The 19,784-nt window shown below is 41.2% G+C and overlaps 1 protein-coding gene across 1 annotated transcript in view; it reads left to right on the top strand.

Annotated features, from left to right (window-relative positions):
* The first annotated feature begins 3,887 nt into the window (after positions 1-3,887).
* The window catches only part of cpxm2 (carboxypeptidase X (M14 family), member 2), a 41,525-nt gene continuing 25,628 nt past the window's right edge, over positions 3,888-19,784 (top strand). Inside the window, exons 1-3 of the mRNA XM_074662900.1 lie at positions 3,888-4,534; positions 8,834-8,935; positions 17,285-17,394. Coding sequence (XP_074519001.1) covers positions 4,258-4,534; positions 8,834-8,935; positions 17,285-17,394 — 489 coding nt within the window. The 5' untranslated portion in view covers positions 3,888-4,257. The remainder of the gene's footprint in view (positions 4,535-8,833; positions 8,936-17,284; positions 17,395-19,784) is intronic.

Genomic DNA, 19,784 nt, shown 5'->3' with positions numbered 1-19,784 from the left:
TGTTAGAGAGGAACTGGGGCTTTATTTTGCTTCCTCACTTTTTAAACTATACAGGCACTTTTCCTTACTCTACTGCTGCTTCTCATCGAACTCCTGGGAGCACACATGCACACACAGCATTCCTGACAGTAGATAGCACAACAATTATGTCACTTTAGCATGCGCTTTGGATCTTAAGGGGGCACTTTAGCAGGTGTTTAAGATCCCAAAGGGCACTGTAGCGTGTGTTTTGGCTCTCAAGAGGGAACTTTGGGGAGCATTTTGGTTCCTAAGAGGACACTTTAGCATTGTGTGTTATTTATTTATTTATTTTTATATATATATATTTTTTATTTTTAGTGTTTTTTAACAAATGGGCCACAAAGGTGCTTGGATTGACAAATATTTTGAATGTGCTTTTTCAAGAATCATATAGATATAGATGATGGTAATGTCTCTGTTGGAGTTGAAAGGATTAGTGGAGACTGAATTAATGTTTATTTTTTGTGTACACATACCTGTATAAAGTTGTTACCCTCGTTGGGCCACCCTAGTTAAAGGTCTGGATGTGTCTCTGGCTGTTTATTAGTAGGTTTGTTCATTCTTAGACATACAGGACAAAAACTGGATGCTATAGTGAAGAACCTCGTTGAGAAAAGAGCTCTTCAGTTCTTATTGTCAGTGTCTTTAAGCCACATTTAAGCTGCAAACACAACCTGTGCATACCTGCCTGTGTTCAGGGTTTATTTTGGAAAGCCCTAACTGTGCCTTAAAGTAATCACTCCAGTAATGTAGAGCTGTCTCCAGAGGCATCAGGAACCTGGCTCTTTGAGAGAAACTCTTGTTTAAGGTGTGCATGGAGGGGGAGGAGGGGGGTTAGTGTCTAAAAGCCTTTGAGGTACTATAAATGCTACATCGCTCCTGGCAGATCACTTCTTTGTCTTATCCCTCCTTCCGTCTCTTCCCTCCTTCTTCCTTTCAGACAGTTTAACATGGGTGTAGTCTGGAGGAAGAGTGGGTAAACAGCAAATGCCTCGCTGGCAAAAGACCGTGCCAGCCAGTTGAGTGTAGACTCTTCCTGCCACGAGCTGTCCGCCTACTTCAGATCCTGTTCTCCTGCGATTAGCCCGCAGCCTCAGCCACTGTTAGGAAGCGCTCTCACTCCCAGGTGTGATTTCCATACAACCTCTTCTGGACTATTCTGTATGCGATGTCTTTCCACATCAGTTAGGTGTAATGAACCAGTGCATTTAAATTGGGCAGTGTCCAGGCAGGGCACAGGGCTTGTTAGGGGATTATTATCTTTGCCTTAGTTTGCCTCAGGTCGATGAAATGTCAGAGGCTGTTCTTATTAGTTGTGCGAATGCTCCATGAAATCCCCACTTCTTCTTATGACTAAATCTTTTAAGCCCAAGGCGAGACATTTCTCTGCTTAGCAATAACTCCAAATGCTCCTTAAATGCCAGAGATAACACGTTGTAATGAAACCTTTATCTTTTCTTTTCTTTTTTTTTTAAAGATAAATCTTTGTAGCTGACAAAATGTGGTTTTAATCAGCAGTTTGTCAGTTTGACGGCTGGCGTTTTGGATGCAGCATTGTCTCCTTATGAAAGCGAGGCAGCTGCCGCTGCTGCGGCTGTAATTATGTGCATGTGCAAAAGAAAGCAAGGCGAGAAAGAGGGGAAGAGAGAAAATGAAAGAAACTTATGAGGAACAGAGCGCTGACGTGATGAGCTGTGACACTCGTTGGAGCGCACTCGGAGTTTGTTTGGTAAAATTAATGTGAAAATTACTGCAGAGTCCAAACAGGTCCTGCCTGAAAGAAGATGAGTCTCAGTTAATGAGGAAGCATAAAACAAGAAGGCAATTATTTTCCTGGTAAAGGATATTGTGTGACTCATTTTCCAGGGTTTAGGTTTGCTTTGGCTAAACTCCAACAACCCTGAGTTTGGTTAACAGCGGGCCACTCTGTGGGAGGGTTTCTGTAAATTTCACAGTAAATGACAGTAATTTACTTTCACAGTATTTACAGTATCATGACTGTATTCCTTCCTTCTATCCTTTGAAACCTTCACCACTAAGTTACTGCAGATATTACTCTAAAACAGTACAGGGGACAGGGGAGCCGCATCCCAACTTGTGGCCCAATTGTTGAGAAACCCACACTGATGTGCCCTCTTGGGAGCCAAAACCAGCGCTTGTATGCCCTCTATGGAGCAAAATCAGCATTAAATCCCCTCTTTAGAGCCAGAAGCATAACAAAGTGCACTCAAGGGAGCCAAAACTTAGCTAAAGTGCCATTTGAGAGCCAAAAACAGTGCTAAAGTACCCTCATTTTATCAAAATCTGTGCTAAAGTGCCCTCTTTTGAGCCAAAACTTAACTCAAGTGCTCCCTCTTGGCAGCTAAAACGCACTAAAGCACTCTCTTGGAAGCCAAAAGGGGCATTGATGTACCGTAGTGAGAGCCAAAGCTGTACTGAAGTCCCTATTTTGGAGCAAAACAGTAACTTTTGTGCCTCTTAGAGATCAAAACGTGGGCTTAAGTGGCCTCTTGGGAACCAAAATCCAGAAAAAGAGCAGTCTTGGGGGCCATAACTTGGCTAAGGTATCATTTTGGGGCCAAACCCAGTGCTTAAGTACCCTTATTTTGGCAAAATTAGTGCTAAAGCGCTCTTTTTGGGGGGCCAAACTGCACTTAAGTGCTCTATTGGGAGCAAAATTGGGCATTGGTGTGCCTTTTTGGGGGCCAAAATGGGCACTAATTTGCCTTTTTGGGGGCCAAAATGAACATTAATGTGCCTTTTGGGGGGCCAAAAAGGAATTAATGTGCCTTTTTGGGGGGCCAAAATGGGCATTGATTTGCCTTTTTGGGGGCCAAAATTGGAACTGATGTGCCTTTTGGGGGCCAAAATAGAATTAATCTGCCTTTCTGGGGGGGCAAAATTGGAATTGATGTGCCTCTTTGGAGGCCAAAATGGGAACTGATTTGCCTTTTGGGGGCCAAAATAGAAATTAATGTGCCTTTTGTTGGGGCAAGATTGGAATTGATGTGCCTCTTTGGAGGCCAAAATGGGAACTGATTTGCCTTTTGGGGGCCAAAATAGAATTAATCTGCCTTTCGGGGGGGGCAAAATTGGAATTGATGTGCCTTTTTGGGGGCCAAAATGGGAACTGATGTGCCTTTTTGGGGGCCAAAATGAGCACTGATGTGCCTTTTTGGGGGCCAAAATTGAAATTGATGTGCCTTTTTGGGGGGCCAAAATGGGCATTGATGTGTCTTCTTCAGAGCCAATGTTTTACTGAAGTAACGGAGCAAAACAGACTTATGTGCTTCTTGGAGGTCAAAACACTCAGTGAAGTACCCTCTTTGGAAGCCGAAGAGCATTCTTGGAAATCTAAAACTTGGCAAAAGTGCCCTTTTGAGAGCCAAAACGTGCACTAATGTGCCCTCTGTTTAGTCAAAAACCAGTGCTTAAGTGCCATCTAATTTTGAGCTAATGTCCCCTCTTGGAAACCAAAACGCTTTCTAAAGTGCACTTCTTGTTGGCAAAACCCACTCCACTGTCCAGTTTTGAGTTTCGGAAACACAAAAGTGCCCTCTTGGGTGTCAAAAAATGTGTTTTTGCTGTATGTGCCTTTTTTATTTCTTTTGCTTCATCCCTTTAAAAAGTCTGCACGCCACTGCTGTTAAACACTGTAATTTTGCAAAACTCAGGTAGTCACTGATTCTGTTGCTACAGAATTGATTCCCTCATGTTAAAACTTTCCTCTGGACAGATCTGCACCCGCCCCAGACAGAGTGGGAGGAGATGGAGCCGAAAGCAGAGCCAGAGCGTCTGAATGTATGTTTCTCTGAGAGGTTTATCTCCTTTTTTTCACTCCTACTCACACCAAAAAGTGACTCTGCATTGTGTCAGCAGTCTGCACTGGTTTGAATTTAAAAAAGAGGAGGAAAAAAAAGCACTTCTTTCTGAGTCACCTGCCAGCATCTAAATGAGAAAACTGTGCCGTCTGTCTCCCTGCCTCTTCCCTCATCTCTCCCTCCCTCACTGCATTTTTCCCAGGCTGAGGCGTCCATGGACCCTCTGGCTCCGCTGCTTTCGTCAGGGACTTGGAGCGCTCTGAGAACTTTTTGAACTCTCCGTGTTGGAGTGAGGAGGCAGAGTAAAGGGAGCATTTTGATGGGACGCAGCCTGGCAGCAGCAGCAGGCTCCACTGGAGACTCCATCGGGACTCTCAGCTGGAGATAATCCCCCCCTCCCACCATCCCCGGGGTCATGACAAGACAGCGCCTCAGAGTCCTAACCCTCCTGGCTCTGCTGGGACTCCTCGTGTGGCTCGCAGACCTCAGCTATGGCTCTGCTGTGGAGGATGAGGATTATTACATGCAGGAGCTGCTGACAAGGGATCAGGACAACCAGGTGCAGACGCTGGAGAAGCCTGTGGCCCCGAACAGGCGTGAGCACCCCAGCCAGAACTCTGGCAAGAAAGTGGCCAAAGGGAAGTCAGAGAGCAGCCGGCAGACGGATAAAACTCCAGCTGATGAGAAAGCAGGTAAATGAACTGCCATCACTTTGACTTATGTGGCTTTTCTTGCACAGCTCTCTTCTGTAAACAGTAGTAAAACTTTATTCTGCTCCTACAAATCCTTCCACAAAGTGTCTTATCAGTGCCAGAAGCCGTCAGTAATAATCTTCCTTGTGTTAGAAATCATAAATCCTTCATAGGACGTTTGTCTCACTGCAGTTTGGGCTCTGAAACTTCAGGAAACTTTTAAAGTAACCTTGAGAGTCTTTGCTGCGATGAGATGAAAGTGTTTGTCTTATCATTCAAGCTTTGAAGTTTGATGAATTTGTAAATAAAACAAAGAAGTGTTATTATGCGTAACAAATGCTTTCATGTTTTGTTTTATAACATAACTCGTTATTAAAAAGTAGCGCCTGGTCTTGTGACTTGTTTATCCAGCTCATGCTTTCAAGTGAATTTGTTTACAAATAACCCCCAAAGATCAAAGTTTGAAGCTGGATTTAAAGAAAGTTGTTGTCTCATTTTCTCAGTCATCTAAAGTGCCCTGTGATAAGTTCAAAGAGACGGTTTGAGCTTCAAAGGTGCACAAAAAGAAAACAAAAATCATCAAAGCGAAGAAAATTTCCAAGGACTTCTGCAGGTAGTCGCCCCCTATGTGTCCCATGAACACACAGATCTGAGTTATGTTTAAATGGAGCAGCAGGATTAACAGCCTCACACAGCAGAGGTCAGGACTGTATTACCGAACACGTGAAATCCACGTCTCACCGACGCACAGCTCTGTGTGCGGCTCTCTGCACATGCAGTAGCAGGTTTGTAGGTATGTTTCCCGTCCTGCCAGGTGATTGGAGCACGGCAACAGGCGTGAAGGATTTGGTTGGTCGATGGCGGGTAATTTACAGCAGCTGTGTGATATGTGACCTCATGTTTCAGGCATCTGGATACACGTGTCTCAACGGGGATACCTGCTGGAGGTGAGAGGAGGAGAGGGGCATGATAACAATGAGGGATATGAAAACACAGCTCCCCTTTGATGGGAGTTTTTACTCTGCTCCATCACAAGAAGAAGATACACAATGATTGGATGGAGCGAGATTCTGTGATAAAAAATACTTCCACACTAGCATATCTGTTTTGGTTTCTTTTGGCTAGTTAGTTTTGGTCTGCAGTTTGATTTTTAACATTGAGCTACAGGTAGCTGGTAGTCAAAAGTTTAAAAGTTAACTAGCTACAAGCACTGAAACAAGGATAGCTACTGCCTTTTAAACATATTTTATCAATTAGTAGCTAGCGCTAGCTGTTTTCTAATTACTCAGACGTGCAGTGGGAAAAAAGCTCAATGTAACGGGATAAAGACAGAATAATGCGACTATAAACATGCTATCATTAATCTATATCTGTTTTACTGTATGCAGATGCTAGTTAGCATGTTTAGAAACAGCAAAAGCTTTTTAATGGAATGATACTTAATTTCTTAATTTGTCCTACGGAAGCCAATGAATTAAATAGAGATAGACAATAAAAATTAAAATAAAAACATAAATTAGTTTTAATATACTGGATTTTTTTTTTTTTTTTTTTTGAGATTTTTGGCCAATTCTCATTGTATCCCACACCCCTTGGTTTTGCGCGTACACGTCTAGAGAAGGGGTACCCCAAGTCTCTGTAAGGTTAGGGGAAGGGCTGTGCAGCCTTTTGAAATAAAGACAAATTGGGAGCTGGGGCTGTTTTCCAAACCGCCTACTACACTGGCAGTGCCTACTATTTTGGCTGAAATTCAGTATATAGTAGTCACTATGCGAAAACCTGCAAAATCTGTAGTATACTAAAAATCTCTGATGTCCTACTGATCCAGGAAAATTTCTTAGTATGCAACAGACCAGTCTACCAAGCATACTGTTTCCCACAATGCACTGTGCTAATGCTGTTTGTCAATGTGGGTGACAGGTTTTGGTGAATTTCCGCCATCTACTGGAATGAGTCGAAATTATAACTACACTACAACAGCACTAACATTAGATGGTCCGTGAGATAGTGAAGTGATGCGAAGAAACATGAATAAATTTTGTCACTTCCAGTCGTAAAAGAGCTGTTAACTTCTATAAATTTGTTAGCCCAGATAAACCACTAATTCACTTTTTAAACCATAAGGGGGTTATATAAGAGTGTTTGTCAGTTGGAAAAAAATAAAAATCCCTTTCAGATTTATTTTCAGTGAACAATATAACTTTTGGTGTAAGATTAGAGATCAAGAATGATGATCCTGTTTGATATGATTAACAAAATAACTAAAAGGCCCAGATCTGCCCATGCATTGTTTTGTAAAGTTATAATAAAGGGAAAAAAATCATCTGTGGCTCCAATTCTGAAACCAGAAACCAGAGTCGTATACTACAAAACAGACCCTACAGAACAGTCATACTCTATACTACAAGCAAAAGCAGTATGTAGTATGTAGTACCTACTACACACTACATTCACATGTAGTGTGTAACAAGTGGTTTGGAAAACAGCCCGGGACTTCACTTGAAAGGAAGGGTTATGAGAATTTTACCAAGAAACATTGCGCTGCCTGACAAGTTGGCAGCGTGGAGACCCAACTAAGCATGATTATTGATTTTCCTAGTAATGACACTCAGGTTTTTATCAGATATGCAACCCTTACTACTCCACCTAAATATTAAAGAAACTCAAAAGAGCCTGTTATGTAACATTGACACAAAATGTAATATAAAAAAATTGCAAAACCTGGAATGTAATAACTGGTTAATAATGTAACAAAAGTGCTCAGCCCAAAATGTCATTAACTAAAAAAAAAAAAAGTAAAACAACTCAAAATGTAATGATTGATCCAAAATGTAACAATGCGAAGCCCAAAAAATTAATAAATTTTTGTTCAAATGTTACAACTTGTTACATTTTGGGTCAGTTATTAAATTTTATTTATTACATTTCGGGTCGTTGTTGCAAGTCGGACTCCAACTACCTAAGCTAAGGGTGACATTATGTATAAACATTTATAAACAACTGTTGCATCTGCCTATGACACAACCAGCAAGCAGCTAGGGGTACCAGATGTACCAGGAATTAAATAGCGCCTCATTTCTTAGGGGTGGGTTTTCACTCCATCACCTTGGGGTAGACAAAGGGGGGCGGGTTAAGGGGTACAATTGGTATCGGCCTTTAATTTGCTGAAAATAATTTCTGTTGTTAGAAAAATGATTTGTGCTGACCTTGTTTCAACTTGATGGCACTGTTAATTTTTCCTTTAATACCTGTGATATTTCAGATGAAGACAGAGGGAGGTCGGGGAGTTCTGTCATCCTTTAAATTGGCTTTAAATCCTTTTTAAGATCTGAAAATAAATCATTAAAGCCCAGTGGTCCCCTACTTGGAGAAAACAGGCCTCTCTTTCTCTCTGTCACTTTAAATCTATCCATCTATCTATCTATCTATCTATCTATCTATCTATCTATCTATCTATCTATCTATCTATCTATCTGTCTATCTGTCTATCTATCTATCTATCTATCTATCTATCTATCTATCTATCTATCTATCTATCTATCTATCTATCTACCTATTCTTTCTTCTATCAATAATGTATCTATACATACAGAAATATGGGGAGATGTATTATTTTATTCTTTATTTTGTTATTTGAATTTGAGAACTTTCAGACAAATTAGATTTTTTTTTGCTTCGGAAGTTCCTCCACCTCCCAAAAGAATTGATTTAAAGTCTATCAGTCTGAAACTGTTTTCAGCAGAGCTCAATTATTAACATAACTAAGCTCCTTTTGTCCGTCATCCTGATCCACATGCACGGCTCGGAGCATTGTTGAGGATTTAAGCTGTCCCCGGACTGAGACACGGATAAAGACTTTCAGATGTTTGAAGGATTGTTATCACATGAGGCCTCTCCTGACCCGACACTCACTCAAACTAAAAGCACATACATCACTTCCTGCAATGTGACCCCTGCTCCAATCATATCTCTTGTCCAGAGTTTTGCCATGACTGATTCAAACCTTATAGGTGTTACACTACAACTGGCACCACTGGAGAAATGAAGCAAGGTGCACAAGAGTTAAAATTCTCTGAATTCTGCAGTGTCTTGGTTGAGTCCCAGTCCTGAGTCTATCCACATGTGCAGGTCTGATCCAGCCAAAGCCTTTTTTTCCTCTGTCAACACCCTTGCTTTTTCCTCTCTATGTCGACAACAAGGAATCAGCAGCTTTAAAGGTGATTTGGCCTGCCAGAGCCTCTTTTATAAATCAAACGAGATTTATATCTGTTCCTGTAATATTCCTTTTTCCTTCCTCAGTTAAAGCAGCCAACAAAAAGACTGAAAAGACCAAGAAGAGCAACCTGAAAGCTCCAAACAGCATCCCAGAGGCCGACGGACAGTTCAGCTCAGTCAAAGAAGGTGAGTGAACCATCAGCGTCGCTCTCACTTGTTATTGGAAATTCATGATCTCACGAAAAATTCACCATTTCCTCCACGGTGCAGGGATTACGGCTTTGCTTTCCCATGAGCTGCTGGGATGGGAAAGAAGAAACACAGTCTCTCAAAGATGACAAATATTTTGGAAAGGGGAAGAGTATTGAGACGGGATATTTGCCCCGGGAGGAAAAGTCTGGCAAAATAAAAGGATGCTCTCAGAAGTGGAGTGGAGCCACACAGGCACTGATGTCTTCTTTGCCCATTAAGCACTTTGTTTTGTTTCCACATATCACAGTGTATTAGCTAAACTGGAGCTGGGATGCCCCTGCAGCTTTGCTGTCATGTTGAAGACGGATTAAAGTGTTGGGCTGGAAGCGTGACTCAGGGCGAAACACTTGTGATTTGACCTCAAGCTTCACACAGCTCTGAGCTGCTGCTGTTAGAGTATGTATTAGACTTCTCCACACAGTGTCCGACGTTTCTACGAGAGCGGGGAGCCGTGTTTAAAACTGCTGAGAGGTTATGACTGCATGTGTTTTCCAGCTGTGAATTTATGTGTTTATATTAAAGCTGTTTTAAGGAGACAGACAGAGAGGTTGCCATTGGTAGTTTGGCACATGGGAACAGGAGCATAAAGTTGGACATCCTTCCATGTTGGAAAATGGGAACTCCATGCTACCAGGGCTGGCATGGAGGAGCCCACAGAGGCAAAACCTGAGAGTCTGAAGTCCCAAAACCATGTTTTCATGCCTGTAACTGTGACTGAAGACTGGTCTGCTTTCAGACTTTTGTTTCAGTGTCTCCTGGCTGCAGCTGACTTAACTATAACATTGTTTTTAGGTTGCTAAGCTTAGAAGAAACTGTTTAGCATTATTTTTTCCTGGTGATTTTGGAGCTTTTCTACCTCTACGGGATTGTACAGCTGGAGAAAGGGACAAGAAATGTGGAGAGTCAGCAACTAGCCTCGAAATTTTTTAAACTGTTTTGCTGTTTTCTGAGCCTGAGCAGTTGCTGCCACGTACACAAACAGCAAAACTTCAGGGAATTTATGTAACTTGTTTTTAATGGGTTTTTAAGTTTGATCCAACAAATGTTTCAACAGCTCATTTATAAACCCGATCAGACGCAGAAAGAATGAGATGTTTAGATTCAGATATCCCTGTGAGCAAAGTGAAGCTGCAGAGGCTAAAGCGCTTCTTGCAGCTTCTCAAGACTGAAACTTGTGAATAAAACTGAGTTGTTGGTGCTAAATTTGAGGTTTAGCATTAAAGAGGGAGGATTGTGCTTTCACAAATTTCAAATTGAAATTTCACAAGAACTTCACAAGATCTTTACCACAGCTGCTGATTTTACTGCATAAAAATCGCATCACTGGTTTATGACACATTGGTAGGGTGGGCCTCAAACACCAAGGTCAGCCCTTAACTCTGCCCTTTACATGCTTTTAGCATCCTGGCCAATCATAGGGAAGAAGGTTGTTTGTGGCTCAGGGAGTCTTAAGCCCTATTTCCACAAAGTGGTCCTGAACCATCAGTACAGTTTGGTACAGGTAGGGATGGGTACCGCATTAGGTACTTTTATAGGTACCAACCAAATTCTGTTAAAGGCACCAGGTACCAATCCACGTGAAATCAAAAGGTACCATGTTTGGGTACCTAAATGCATCCTTGTGACTGTGAGGGAGTGGGCAATTTTCAATACTGGACATGAACACAGCATTACAAGGCTATAAATCAAAGAATAGATGTGTTAAAGTGAGTTTCTTTATACTTAATTATCTAAAAAATAATATTTTTGGTACCGAAAATCGGTACTGTTGAGTACCGGTACCGATTGCCAGGTACTGGGCATCAGTACCGTTCCAAATGTGAAAGGTACCCATCCTGAGGGACAGGTTGGATTGATTAAGTCTGATCCTGTTTGCGTTTTTACAGCCAACTGTGTCCTTCATGGTGAGCAGTGTGTAGGTTGAATGCCGATAGCTATGTCAGCTATGTAATAGTGCGATGGCATAGCAGCAAGACACAGTGTATCCAGTTAATAAATTCAAAACTGCACCTCTGAGGTCAACCATGGAATGCCATTTCGTGACGCCATTTTTCAAAGAAACTGAAAGTCATCTTCACGCAGTTGAATGGAAATTTAAACATTATAGAATTACGTGTTGTTCTTTGTTACTGCTGTCGCATGGTAGGTGACCATTCTTTCGACCAATCAACAGACTGCAATGTTTGGAGCTCCACCTTCTGAGGTTGGTGCCGTGTGTCTGGCACCCCTACAGAAGGGTACCAGTACAGGTCGGTTAGTTGGGGACCTGTCCTGGTTTTAGTCACAGGTAACACCACAAAATGCATGCCATACCGAGACAAACCAAACTGAATCGTTTGATGGAAAAGGGGCTTAAGAGATGCCTGGAATGCAGGACAGTCGCTCCCCAGGCTGGTTATTGTTTCTCAAGACTAGCCTGGCATGGAAGCTAACATTTTTTGCCACAGTGTCAACAGGCAGAGGTGAAATGAAGACTTGCCTTTGGGATTTGATTGAGAGTTAGTTGTTTGGGTTTCGACCAATCAGAATCAAGTATTTAAGGCAGCTGATTAAGAAAGTCAAGTCATACAGAAAGAACAACATACATATTTGGATTAGCAAGTGAGCAACAACTATGTTGTTCCCTCTTCTTTGATTAATATATCCTATTTCTCTCATACTTCAGCGTGATTTAACATCCCTAATGGAAAACAAACTCCATTTCATTCCCTTAACTTAGTTTGTAATCATTGTATTTAATTTGAAGCTTCATCTCATTTGATTCCTGCCGTGCTGAGATCGTACCGTGGGAGTGTCGAGGAGGAAAGCAGCTAAAACTATGGGGGGACCAGGGCGTTAGTATCAAGCATAGAAGAAAAAAGCACAGTGTGCCTTCTTTAGATTTTCATTTGTACAAAGAGGTAATAAGTTGTTATGTAACACTGGTACTTGTGCTGTGATGATGATTCTTATTTTAATGCTGTTTTGATCCCAGCCTGGTTTTGACTTGTAGTAACGTTGTTAGTTGCCCGGTAAACAACAAACAACAGGCCTCGACCGTCTGCTCTCTCATCCTTTGTTGTACGATGTTGTTGAAGCCAGATGCTTTGTGCTTTTGTGTGTCCTCTTCCAAAAAACGCTGCCTGCAGATGGTGATGCTGATAATGATTTAGTGCTTTGCAAAATAGCAAACAGGCATCTGTTTTTGTCCTGCTAACCTTGGTCCTTATTGCAGCTTAGAGGCTGCTTCAAATGTGTTGTGAAGTTTGATCCCAAAGCCTGCAGAGTTAACACACGTTTGACTCCAAGAGCGCGTTCATACTGAGCCACAGGTTTATCAGAACAGGTTTATTAGTGTGTGGAGTTACAGAGTGTACTGCACTCTCTGGGCTCACCAGCCTCTTCTCTCCTGGCTCATTAAAACCATTTTACGCTTTGGTTTTACAGCAGAGATTAAGTCAGTCAAGCTGCCTTCTTTATGCATCAAACATAAATTGTCATGTGTTGCTTTTGGATGCAGATCATCTTTGTGTCTGGTGTTTTGATGCCTGGGATTGATGTTCTGAGAAGCGAAGACAAATGTAGGCTGCCGAAAAACCTTCAGCAAAAGCAAAGCCAGCTTCCTTTATGGATCAAATATAAAGTTTACTGCAGAATGTTACGTCCAACTTCACATGTTTATACCCTGTAAAGGCCAAAATTCCATGTGTTTTCATCCGTCTGTTTCTTTTCTGGGTATTCACTTGTGAAGGCCGTTGGCTACAGGACGGCGACATGTGAAGCATATGCTGCACACAAAGGCCCAGTAGGAAATTCTTGGGCTGAATTTCCATTGATGTGATCAGGGAAATCTGGAAACAGCTTGAACTGACCCAGAGAGAACTTTTCTCGGGCAGGCATTTCACATATTGACCTCAATTTGCCTGTTCTGTCCTCAGCGGGCGGTACACGTTACGCAGAGATGAGCCAGTCTCACACAAAGAGCTCTTTTTAGTAAATACCATCTCTGATTCTGCAATCAGTTAAAGACAGGCGTTTGTGCCAATATCTGAAATCTCCCTCCAACAGCAAATAAAAATATTTTTAAGTTATGTGCAGCGCTCTCTTTTTGATTTTTCCAAAGTAAAGGCAGACTGCTGTGATAGGACTGCCAAACTGTCTGAGGCCTCAGTGGGTGTTAGTGGAAAACTGACATGCTCAAGGAGTTAATTATATGACGATTAGTCATATTGAGCACTGTTAATTGCCACCATGAGCACTGCTGTGGAGTTATAAAAGCACTCATGCACTGGAGATGACTCCTGTTCTTTGGTTCAGGCCGTGAGGAAACCTTAAGATTAATACTTAATGATTCCACATACATCGATATAACGCAGAGTGGGCCACAAATCCAGGTCTACAACTTATGACTATCTAAAAATAATTTGGTGCAAAGTCTGCCTTTATAATTGTAGTTTATGCTTGGAGGGGGTTTTGTGCTTTTTTTAGGCTTAATTTTGTCTCTCTGGTATCCCCGTAGTCACTTTACATGGTTTACAGCGCCAAATAATCAATATTTTTCTCTCACTGGTGTTTTAGAAAACACATATTTCAGCTTCCGTCTGAAACACTTCTTATGAGCTGCTGTCTCTTTAAGGCTTTCCACTCCACAAACCCCTTCTCTCTGATTGGCCAGGTCTCTTGAGGCCTGTCAGGAGAGGAGCTATGGGCACCTTGGCGCTTGAGGTCTGCCCCTCCAATGTGTCATAAAAAAGGGGTATTCTTATTAGTTGACCTCATCATTTTAGCATGTCTCATTAAGATCTGATGCTACTTTTACAACGTACCATTTTGTAGATTTTAGGGAAAGATTCAGGGATTTCTAAAACATTTGATAATGTAGTGGTTTGAAAATTTGGGCATGAGCATCCAGCATTGCTACTTTATATCCATGTTTACAGTTTAAACAGGCAGCAGCCTTGGTTTGAATACAGAGCCTTGTAGATTCTATGAGGGGCTTGAAATCTCAATGCTACAATGTCAACATTGTAGAACCCCCCAGTTTCTGCTGGAATCTCCCACATTTCAGCCTGTTTTCCAGCACTTTATCACTCTGATACCAGTTAAAGGCTTGTTCAGAACTACTGTGTCGGATATGTCTTTAATGTCTTCAGACCTGGCAACCCAACTTGGCAGGGACAAGCATGTGTATATCACTTCCTGGCACACATGTATGTGCCCTTGCTACAATGTCTCTCTCTACTTAGCATCACTCAGCACCACTCTATCAAGGTTGCTGTCAAAGATGACTGAATTGGGTTCAAAGAAGAACAGATATGCCTCCAATTTCAACTCAACTATATGAGTCATTTCTTTTTCCTGCTGCGAGCAATGTAGATAATATTAAACATATATTTTATAAAGTTTGTAGGTCAGAAGGTATGTTGACTGTACAAAAAGTAAATTTAATTTAGGTATGACTTTACAGCCGTTCTTGGCATTTCAGAGGGAAAAGGTTAAGGTGTTAAAGTTTACAGTTAACACTAAGATAAAGTTGTGACTAAAGCCTCGTTTCCACCATGTGGTCTGGTTTGGATCAGTACAGTTTTGCAGTGTTGTACCATCTCACAAAAAGTGAGTTTGCCCGAAGTTCAGTTCACACCAATTATAATGTAGCAATTCATGTTTGTAGTTCATACATTCCCTGTTCAGGGTCGCAGGTGGCTGGAGTCTATCCCAGATGTTATTGGGCGAGAGGTGGGGTACACCCTGGACTGGTCACCAGCAAATCACAGGGCTGACACAGACAGACAACTTAGAGTGTTCAATTAACCTGATGATCATGTTTTTAGACTGTGGGAGGAAGCTGAAGGACCCACGCATGCATGGGGAGAACATGCAAACTCCACACAGAAAGGCCCACTTGCCAAGCTGAGAATTGAACCGATGACCTTCATGCTGTGAGGCTGCAGCGCTAACCGTTGCGCCACAGTGCAGCCTATGTTTATAGTTCATTTTTTAATATTTTGAACTTAGTCCATGGTCCAAAACATGACATAGTTCACATTTGTTTTTTCGCTTCAAGTTCTCTTTTTCAGTAGCACCATCCATGCTTTAACCCATTTCCCTCAAACTAATTCCCCAAATATATATAAATCCCCATCTGCTGTTATAGCCCCTTAGACAGAAAGACTGTAATCGTGTTGTGTGAACTGTCAGCAGGATGAGCAAGGCTGAATGTTCCGAGAGTGGCGTAGCAGATCTGTCTTCTGTTGCCTCACGGTGCTCGGCATCTCTCGGCATCTCTTGGCATCTCTTGGCAACCATTTGGTGCCCCACTGCCCCAGGAGTGTACTTCGCTAACCATCCCGTTCATAAGCTATAAACTGAGCAGTTCAGTTTGCTGTTTATGAAAATATGAGCGCGCATTATTATTATTTGAACACCCACCGTGCCCCTTCTTGTTAGGCAGCATAGCCAGATGCCACGTTAGCTACCCAGTAGTCTGACGCCATAGCAGTACAACACATTGTACGCAGCTAATAAATCCAACGAAGAAGAAAAACGGGACACAGTAAACAAAGAACGAAGGGAAACTTCCAGCAATTCGTCTTCTTCGTGATAGGCTTGTGGCTCTTTGTTGTGAAGTTGCAATCAAGCTGTCACACAGGAAGTGATGATTCTTTTGACCAAGCAAAGAATTGCAGTGTTTCTAGCTCCACCTTCAGGGTTTGGATTGGTATGTCTGGCACCTCAACAGAAGGGTACCAAAAAGTGGGACGGTACATGTCAGTAATTTGGGGACTTGTCATAGTTTTAGTCTGAGGAAACGCCATAAAATGTGTGCTGTACCAAGATGAACCAAACTGAACCTCTTGGTGGAAACGGGGCTGTTACAGAAACATTCCTAAAAATAATCAGGAAACATAAGTAATTTGCTTTTGGTGGATGCCAGGGTGCAGTCACTGCTCTGAGATGGATTTTAAATAAAAGGAATAAAAAATAGCTTGGCTGAAAAGTAGTCTGAGTTATGCCAGATACATAAAGCTCATTAAAAACTACACTTGATTAAAGGCCTGTTCTTTTATGGATCAGGATTTGATCGGTTCATGAAAAGTCTGTGAGTGATTAAGAAGAAAGTTCCAGTTCTTTGCTCCTTCCTCTGAAAATCTTGACCTGTGTTATTTACACTGCATCATTTCTGCATGACTTCACATGATGCCATACTGTAACACATGCCCACAGCAAGACATGAAGGTCACACACTGCTCCGCGCATCACAGCTCCACAGCAACACCGTGTTCGTACATCACAACCATTTTACAACTTGTAAAGAGAGTGAGTGAGAGCTTCTCAGCTCAGGGGGAGGAAAAGTAACTCTTACAACCCCAAAAGCTACGTTCAGAAAGTTCAGGAACCCTGCATCCCAAACTAACAGATGTGAACACTGACTGTGTGAGCTCAGGCAGTATCTCTCAGTAGATCTCACTGCATAACGCTGAAGTCTGCATTTTTGCATTGCATCTGCAGATGTAGAAGAAGCATGGAGCAAACGCAGTAGTGGGATTCATAATATCACAACCAGCAACAAACTCTTTGTCTTCATTTTCAGTGAAAAATTCAGCAGCTGTGGTTTCAAATTCCCCTTTTCTCCCTTTAATTATAATGTCATAGTCGTTTCAACAGTTTAATCATGCACTCAGGGTGCAGCTGGCTGGCTGTGCAAGGTGTGCCAAAATGACAAAACAGAAGCTTTCAGCGTGTACATCCATTAATCACTCATAAAGACTGACACATTTAGAAATTCATATCAGTTTAGACATCAAAGCTTCTGACATTCACATTCACACAGGCCTTTTATGCACACACACTCCTGTTAATGCTTTTGTGTGCTTTCAAAATCAAAGTGTAATGTGCACAGGTGAAAAAAATGACGTGTTGGAAGGAGAAAGAGTTCCTCATAGGGTTATTGTTGTTTTTGGTTTGGAGCAGAGTGATGAAACATCCGCGCTGATATTGGTTGCTAGCATAACAGTGACATTCTAGTTGAATTTGGACATGTCATATTGTTTTGTCTGGTCTGAAAGATAGAGAACCTCTTATTGGATCATCTTGGTAACAAACACAAAACACAGCTGGGTTGATTTACAGGTTTGAGCTTGACTCTCAGCTCCTCGTTAAGAGTTGAGTCCAGCGTTTTGCGAACGCTTGCTCCTTGACTCTGTGGATATTGTATCGTACACAAACGTGGTGCTCCTGAAGCAATGCAACACATGATTCATAACATTTCCAACACAAGCTAATTCATCATTCTCCTTTACCCAGAATGCCCTCCCATGGGACTGGAGACTTTAAAGATTGATGACTTCCAGCTTCACGCTTCAACCATCAAACGCTACGGCCTCGGTGCACACAGAGGTCGACTTAACATTCAGGTATGTAAAGTGGTGGCGTAGCTTGGGAACGCTCATTAGAAATGTTCAGGCTTGTATTAAATCATTTGCAGCGACATCTCTCCATGGAAGCTTCTGGATTACAGCGAGTCATTTTAACACAAAGAGAAAAATGACGCGAGATAGCATCTTTTAATTTTAGAATCACTATAAGTCCTTATTTTAGCTTCATGGAAAGATGACTGTGGGATAGGTCAAATATGGGTGACATTATTACTCAGTTTCCACTCACAGCAGATTTTAACACCCGTAAGCTAACATAATAGAGAAAGTAATAGTTCCTCCATCAAGCTAAACCTAATAAAAAGGATTGACATCTGGGAGGAGAGGAATTTCCTGTTAGTGCAAGCTGTTCTTTGAGGTTATTAGCCTGAATACAGTCTCATCTTCAGCTCCAAATACATCTGCACAATTAATGAAACACACACACACATGCTCTTAATTCTCTTAAGACAGCGAGGCATTATGTTTCATGAAACCAGCGAAACAAAGGGTTCGCTGTTTGGTTGTGTATGCGAGTGCCTGTCAGGGATCATAAAGGGGGAGAAAGATAACGTCCAATCTGGAGAACAATTATCAGTAAATCAGTGGAGACACATAGAAAGCAGATGTTGCCTGTTGTGTCAGGCCTGCAGCCAGCCAGCGTGGTTTATTCCCACTTTTGTAGCTGCTACAGTTTGTTTAGACTCCACACACCAAAGTGTTCTGTGTGAATTTGACTTTCTTTTGATCATGAGAGCATGATTTATAACGGTTCACACGTTCCCTCTAAACTAGCCTCCACAACAGAATCACATCTTCCTATCCTGCAGCTAAACACACGTGTAGTTCTTGGACACATGTGCCCAGCTCATAAAAGGTCTCCTCTCTGCACCTGGATGGGAATTGGCACTAAATTCTAATATCTTATCCCCCAGTTAAACCTTTCTCATATTTCTCTGAGATCTGCAAACATGTTTTTAAGATGTTCTGATGACTGATTGCCAAACGAGACATAAAACAGATCCTCTTTGGCAGAAGATCTCTACCTTACAAATCACTCAACAGCCAACTGAGACATGTGCATTTCTGCTGCGTTACAGGAACACTGCACTACTGTGTGTTATGTCATTATTATGCTTGGATCATTCAACATGGAAGTCGCAGATGACATTGTTTTATAGGTTTCTAAAAGCACATTTTGTACCGACAGAAACAACTTTACTAAATAACTACAACCAAATCAGTCTCTATATTTGAAAAGTAGACATGGTCTCCAGCACAACACTCTTTGTACGGAACCCCAAAAGATCCATAACCAAATAAATAAAAACAGCATTTTGAAATGAATATTTAAATAAATAACTGACAAACATGTAATATGGCCATTCAATTGTGAAAAAAGGCAAAGTTATTATAAAATATGTTTTACTATTCTTTAATATCGAATTGTTATAATTAAATAATTCATAATGATAATTTTATTAATTTTATACTTTTTAAAATAATGACTTTTTGGTCACTTTCCAACCTTTTATAAAATAAAAAAAAGTTTTTACAAATTCCATTTTAATTTCATCCTTTTCTTTTCCACAATGACCTTTTTATTTCATAATGTTTTTCAGAGTGATATCTTGGTCTGTCAATCAAAGCACATAAGGCGGAGCCAGTTAAGTGATTGGCTCATTTGTCTGATCTATTACACAGACATTGCAGCAGCACTTGTAGTATAGATTCAAATGTGGAGACTTATCACTAATGCTAAGTAGACTAAAAAGCTGAAAACAGGAGTGCATGACACGTTTGAGACAGAATGGCTGCAGGAAAGAAGTCAGTTTCAGAGTTGCTCCTCAAGCAGCTGAGAGTGGAGGTCTGCAGCGAGACCTCTCTCAAACCATCGATCTGAAAGGATCAAGCAGAGGTCCCACCCTCTGGCTTTGATTGACAGACCAATTCATGAAATAAAAAGGCCATTGGGGAAAAGAATATTATAAAATAAAAATGGACTTTGTGAAGAAAAAAAAGTTTTTAATTTTATAAAAGCTTGGAAAATGAACAAAAAATTCATTACTGTAAAAAGTAAGAAAATATTAAAATGATCATTATGAAATATTAATGATGATTATTCGATATTAAAGAATAATAAAACATGTTTCATAATAACATTGCCTTATTTCACAATTTGATGACCATATAACACATTTTTCTGATATTTATCAAGATGGCATTTATTTCAAAATGCTGTTTTTATTTATTCAATTATGAATCTTTTAGAGTTCCATATCTTTGGACAACACTACTGAACTTAAAATCTAGCTTTGTGTTTTCTTGATCTCTTATTTCACCACAAGAAACCAGAGTAAGACAGTAGACTAGATATGCATTGCTACATC

This window comes from Halichoeres trimaculatus, unplaced genomic scaffold (genome assembly GCF_033239565.1).
Source record: "Halichoeres trimaculatus isolate MK-OKI-2021-1 unplaced genomic scaffold, fHalTri1.1 fHalTri1_scaffold_23, whole genome shotgun sequence".
Lineage (NCBI taxonomy): Eukaryota > Metazoa > Chordata > Actinopteri > Labriformes > Labridae > Halichoeres > Halichoeres trimaculatus.
Note: the sequence above shows the minus strand (reverse complement) of the source record. Positions and strands in the feature narration are given on the sequence as shown.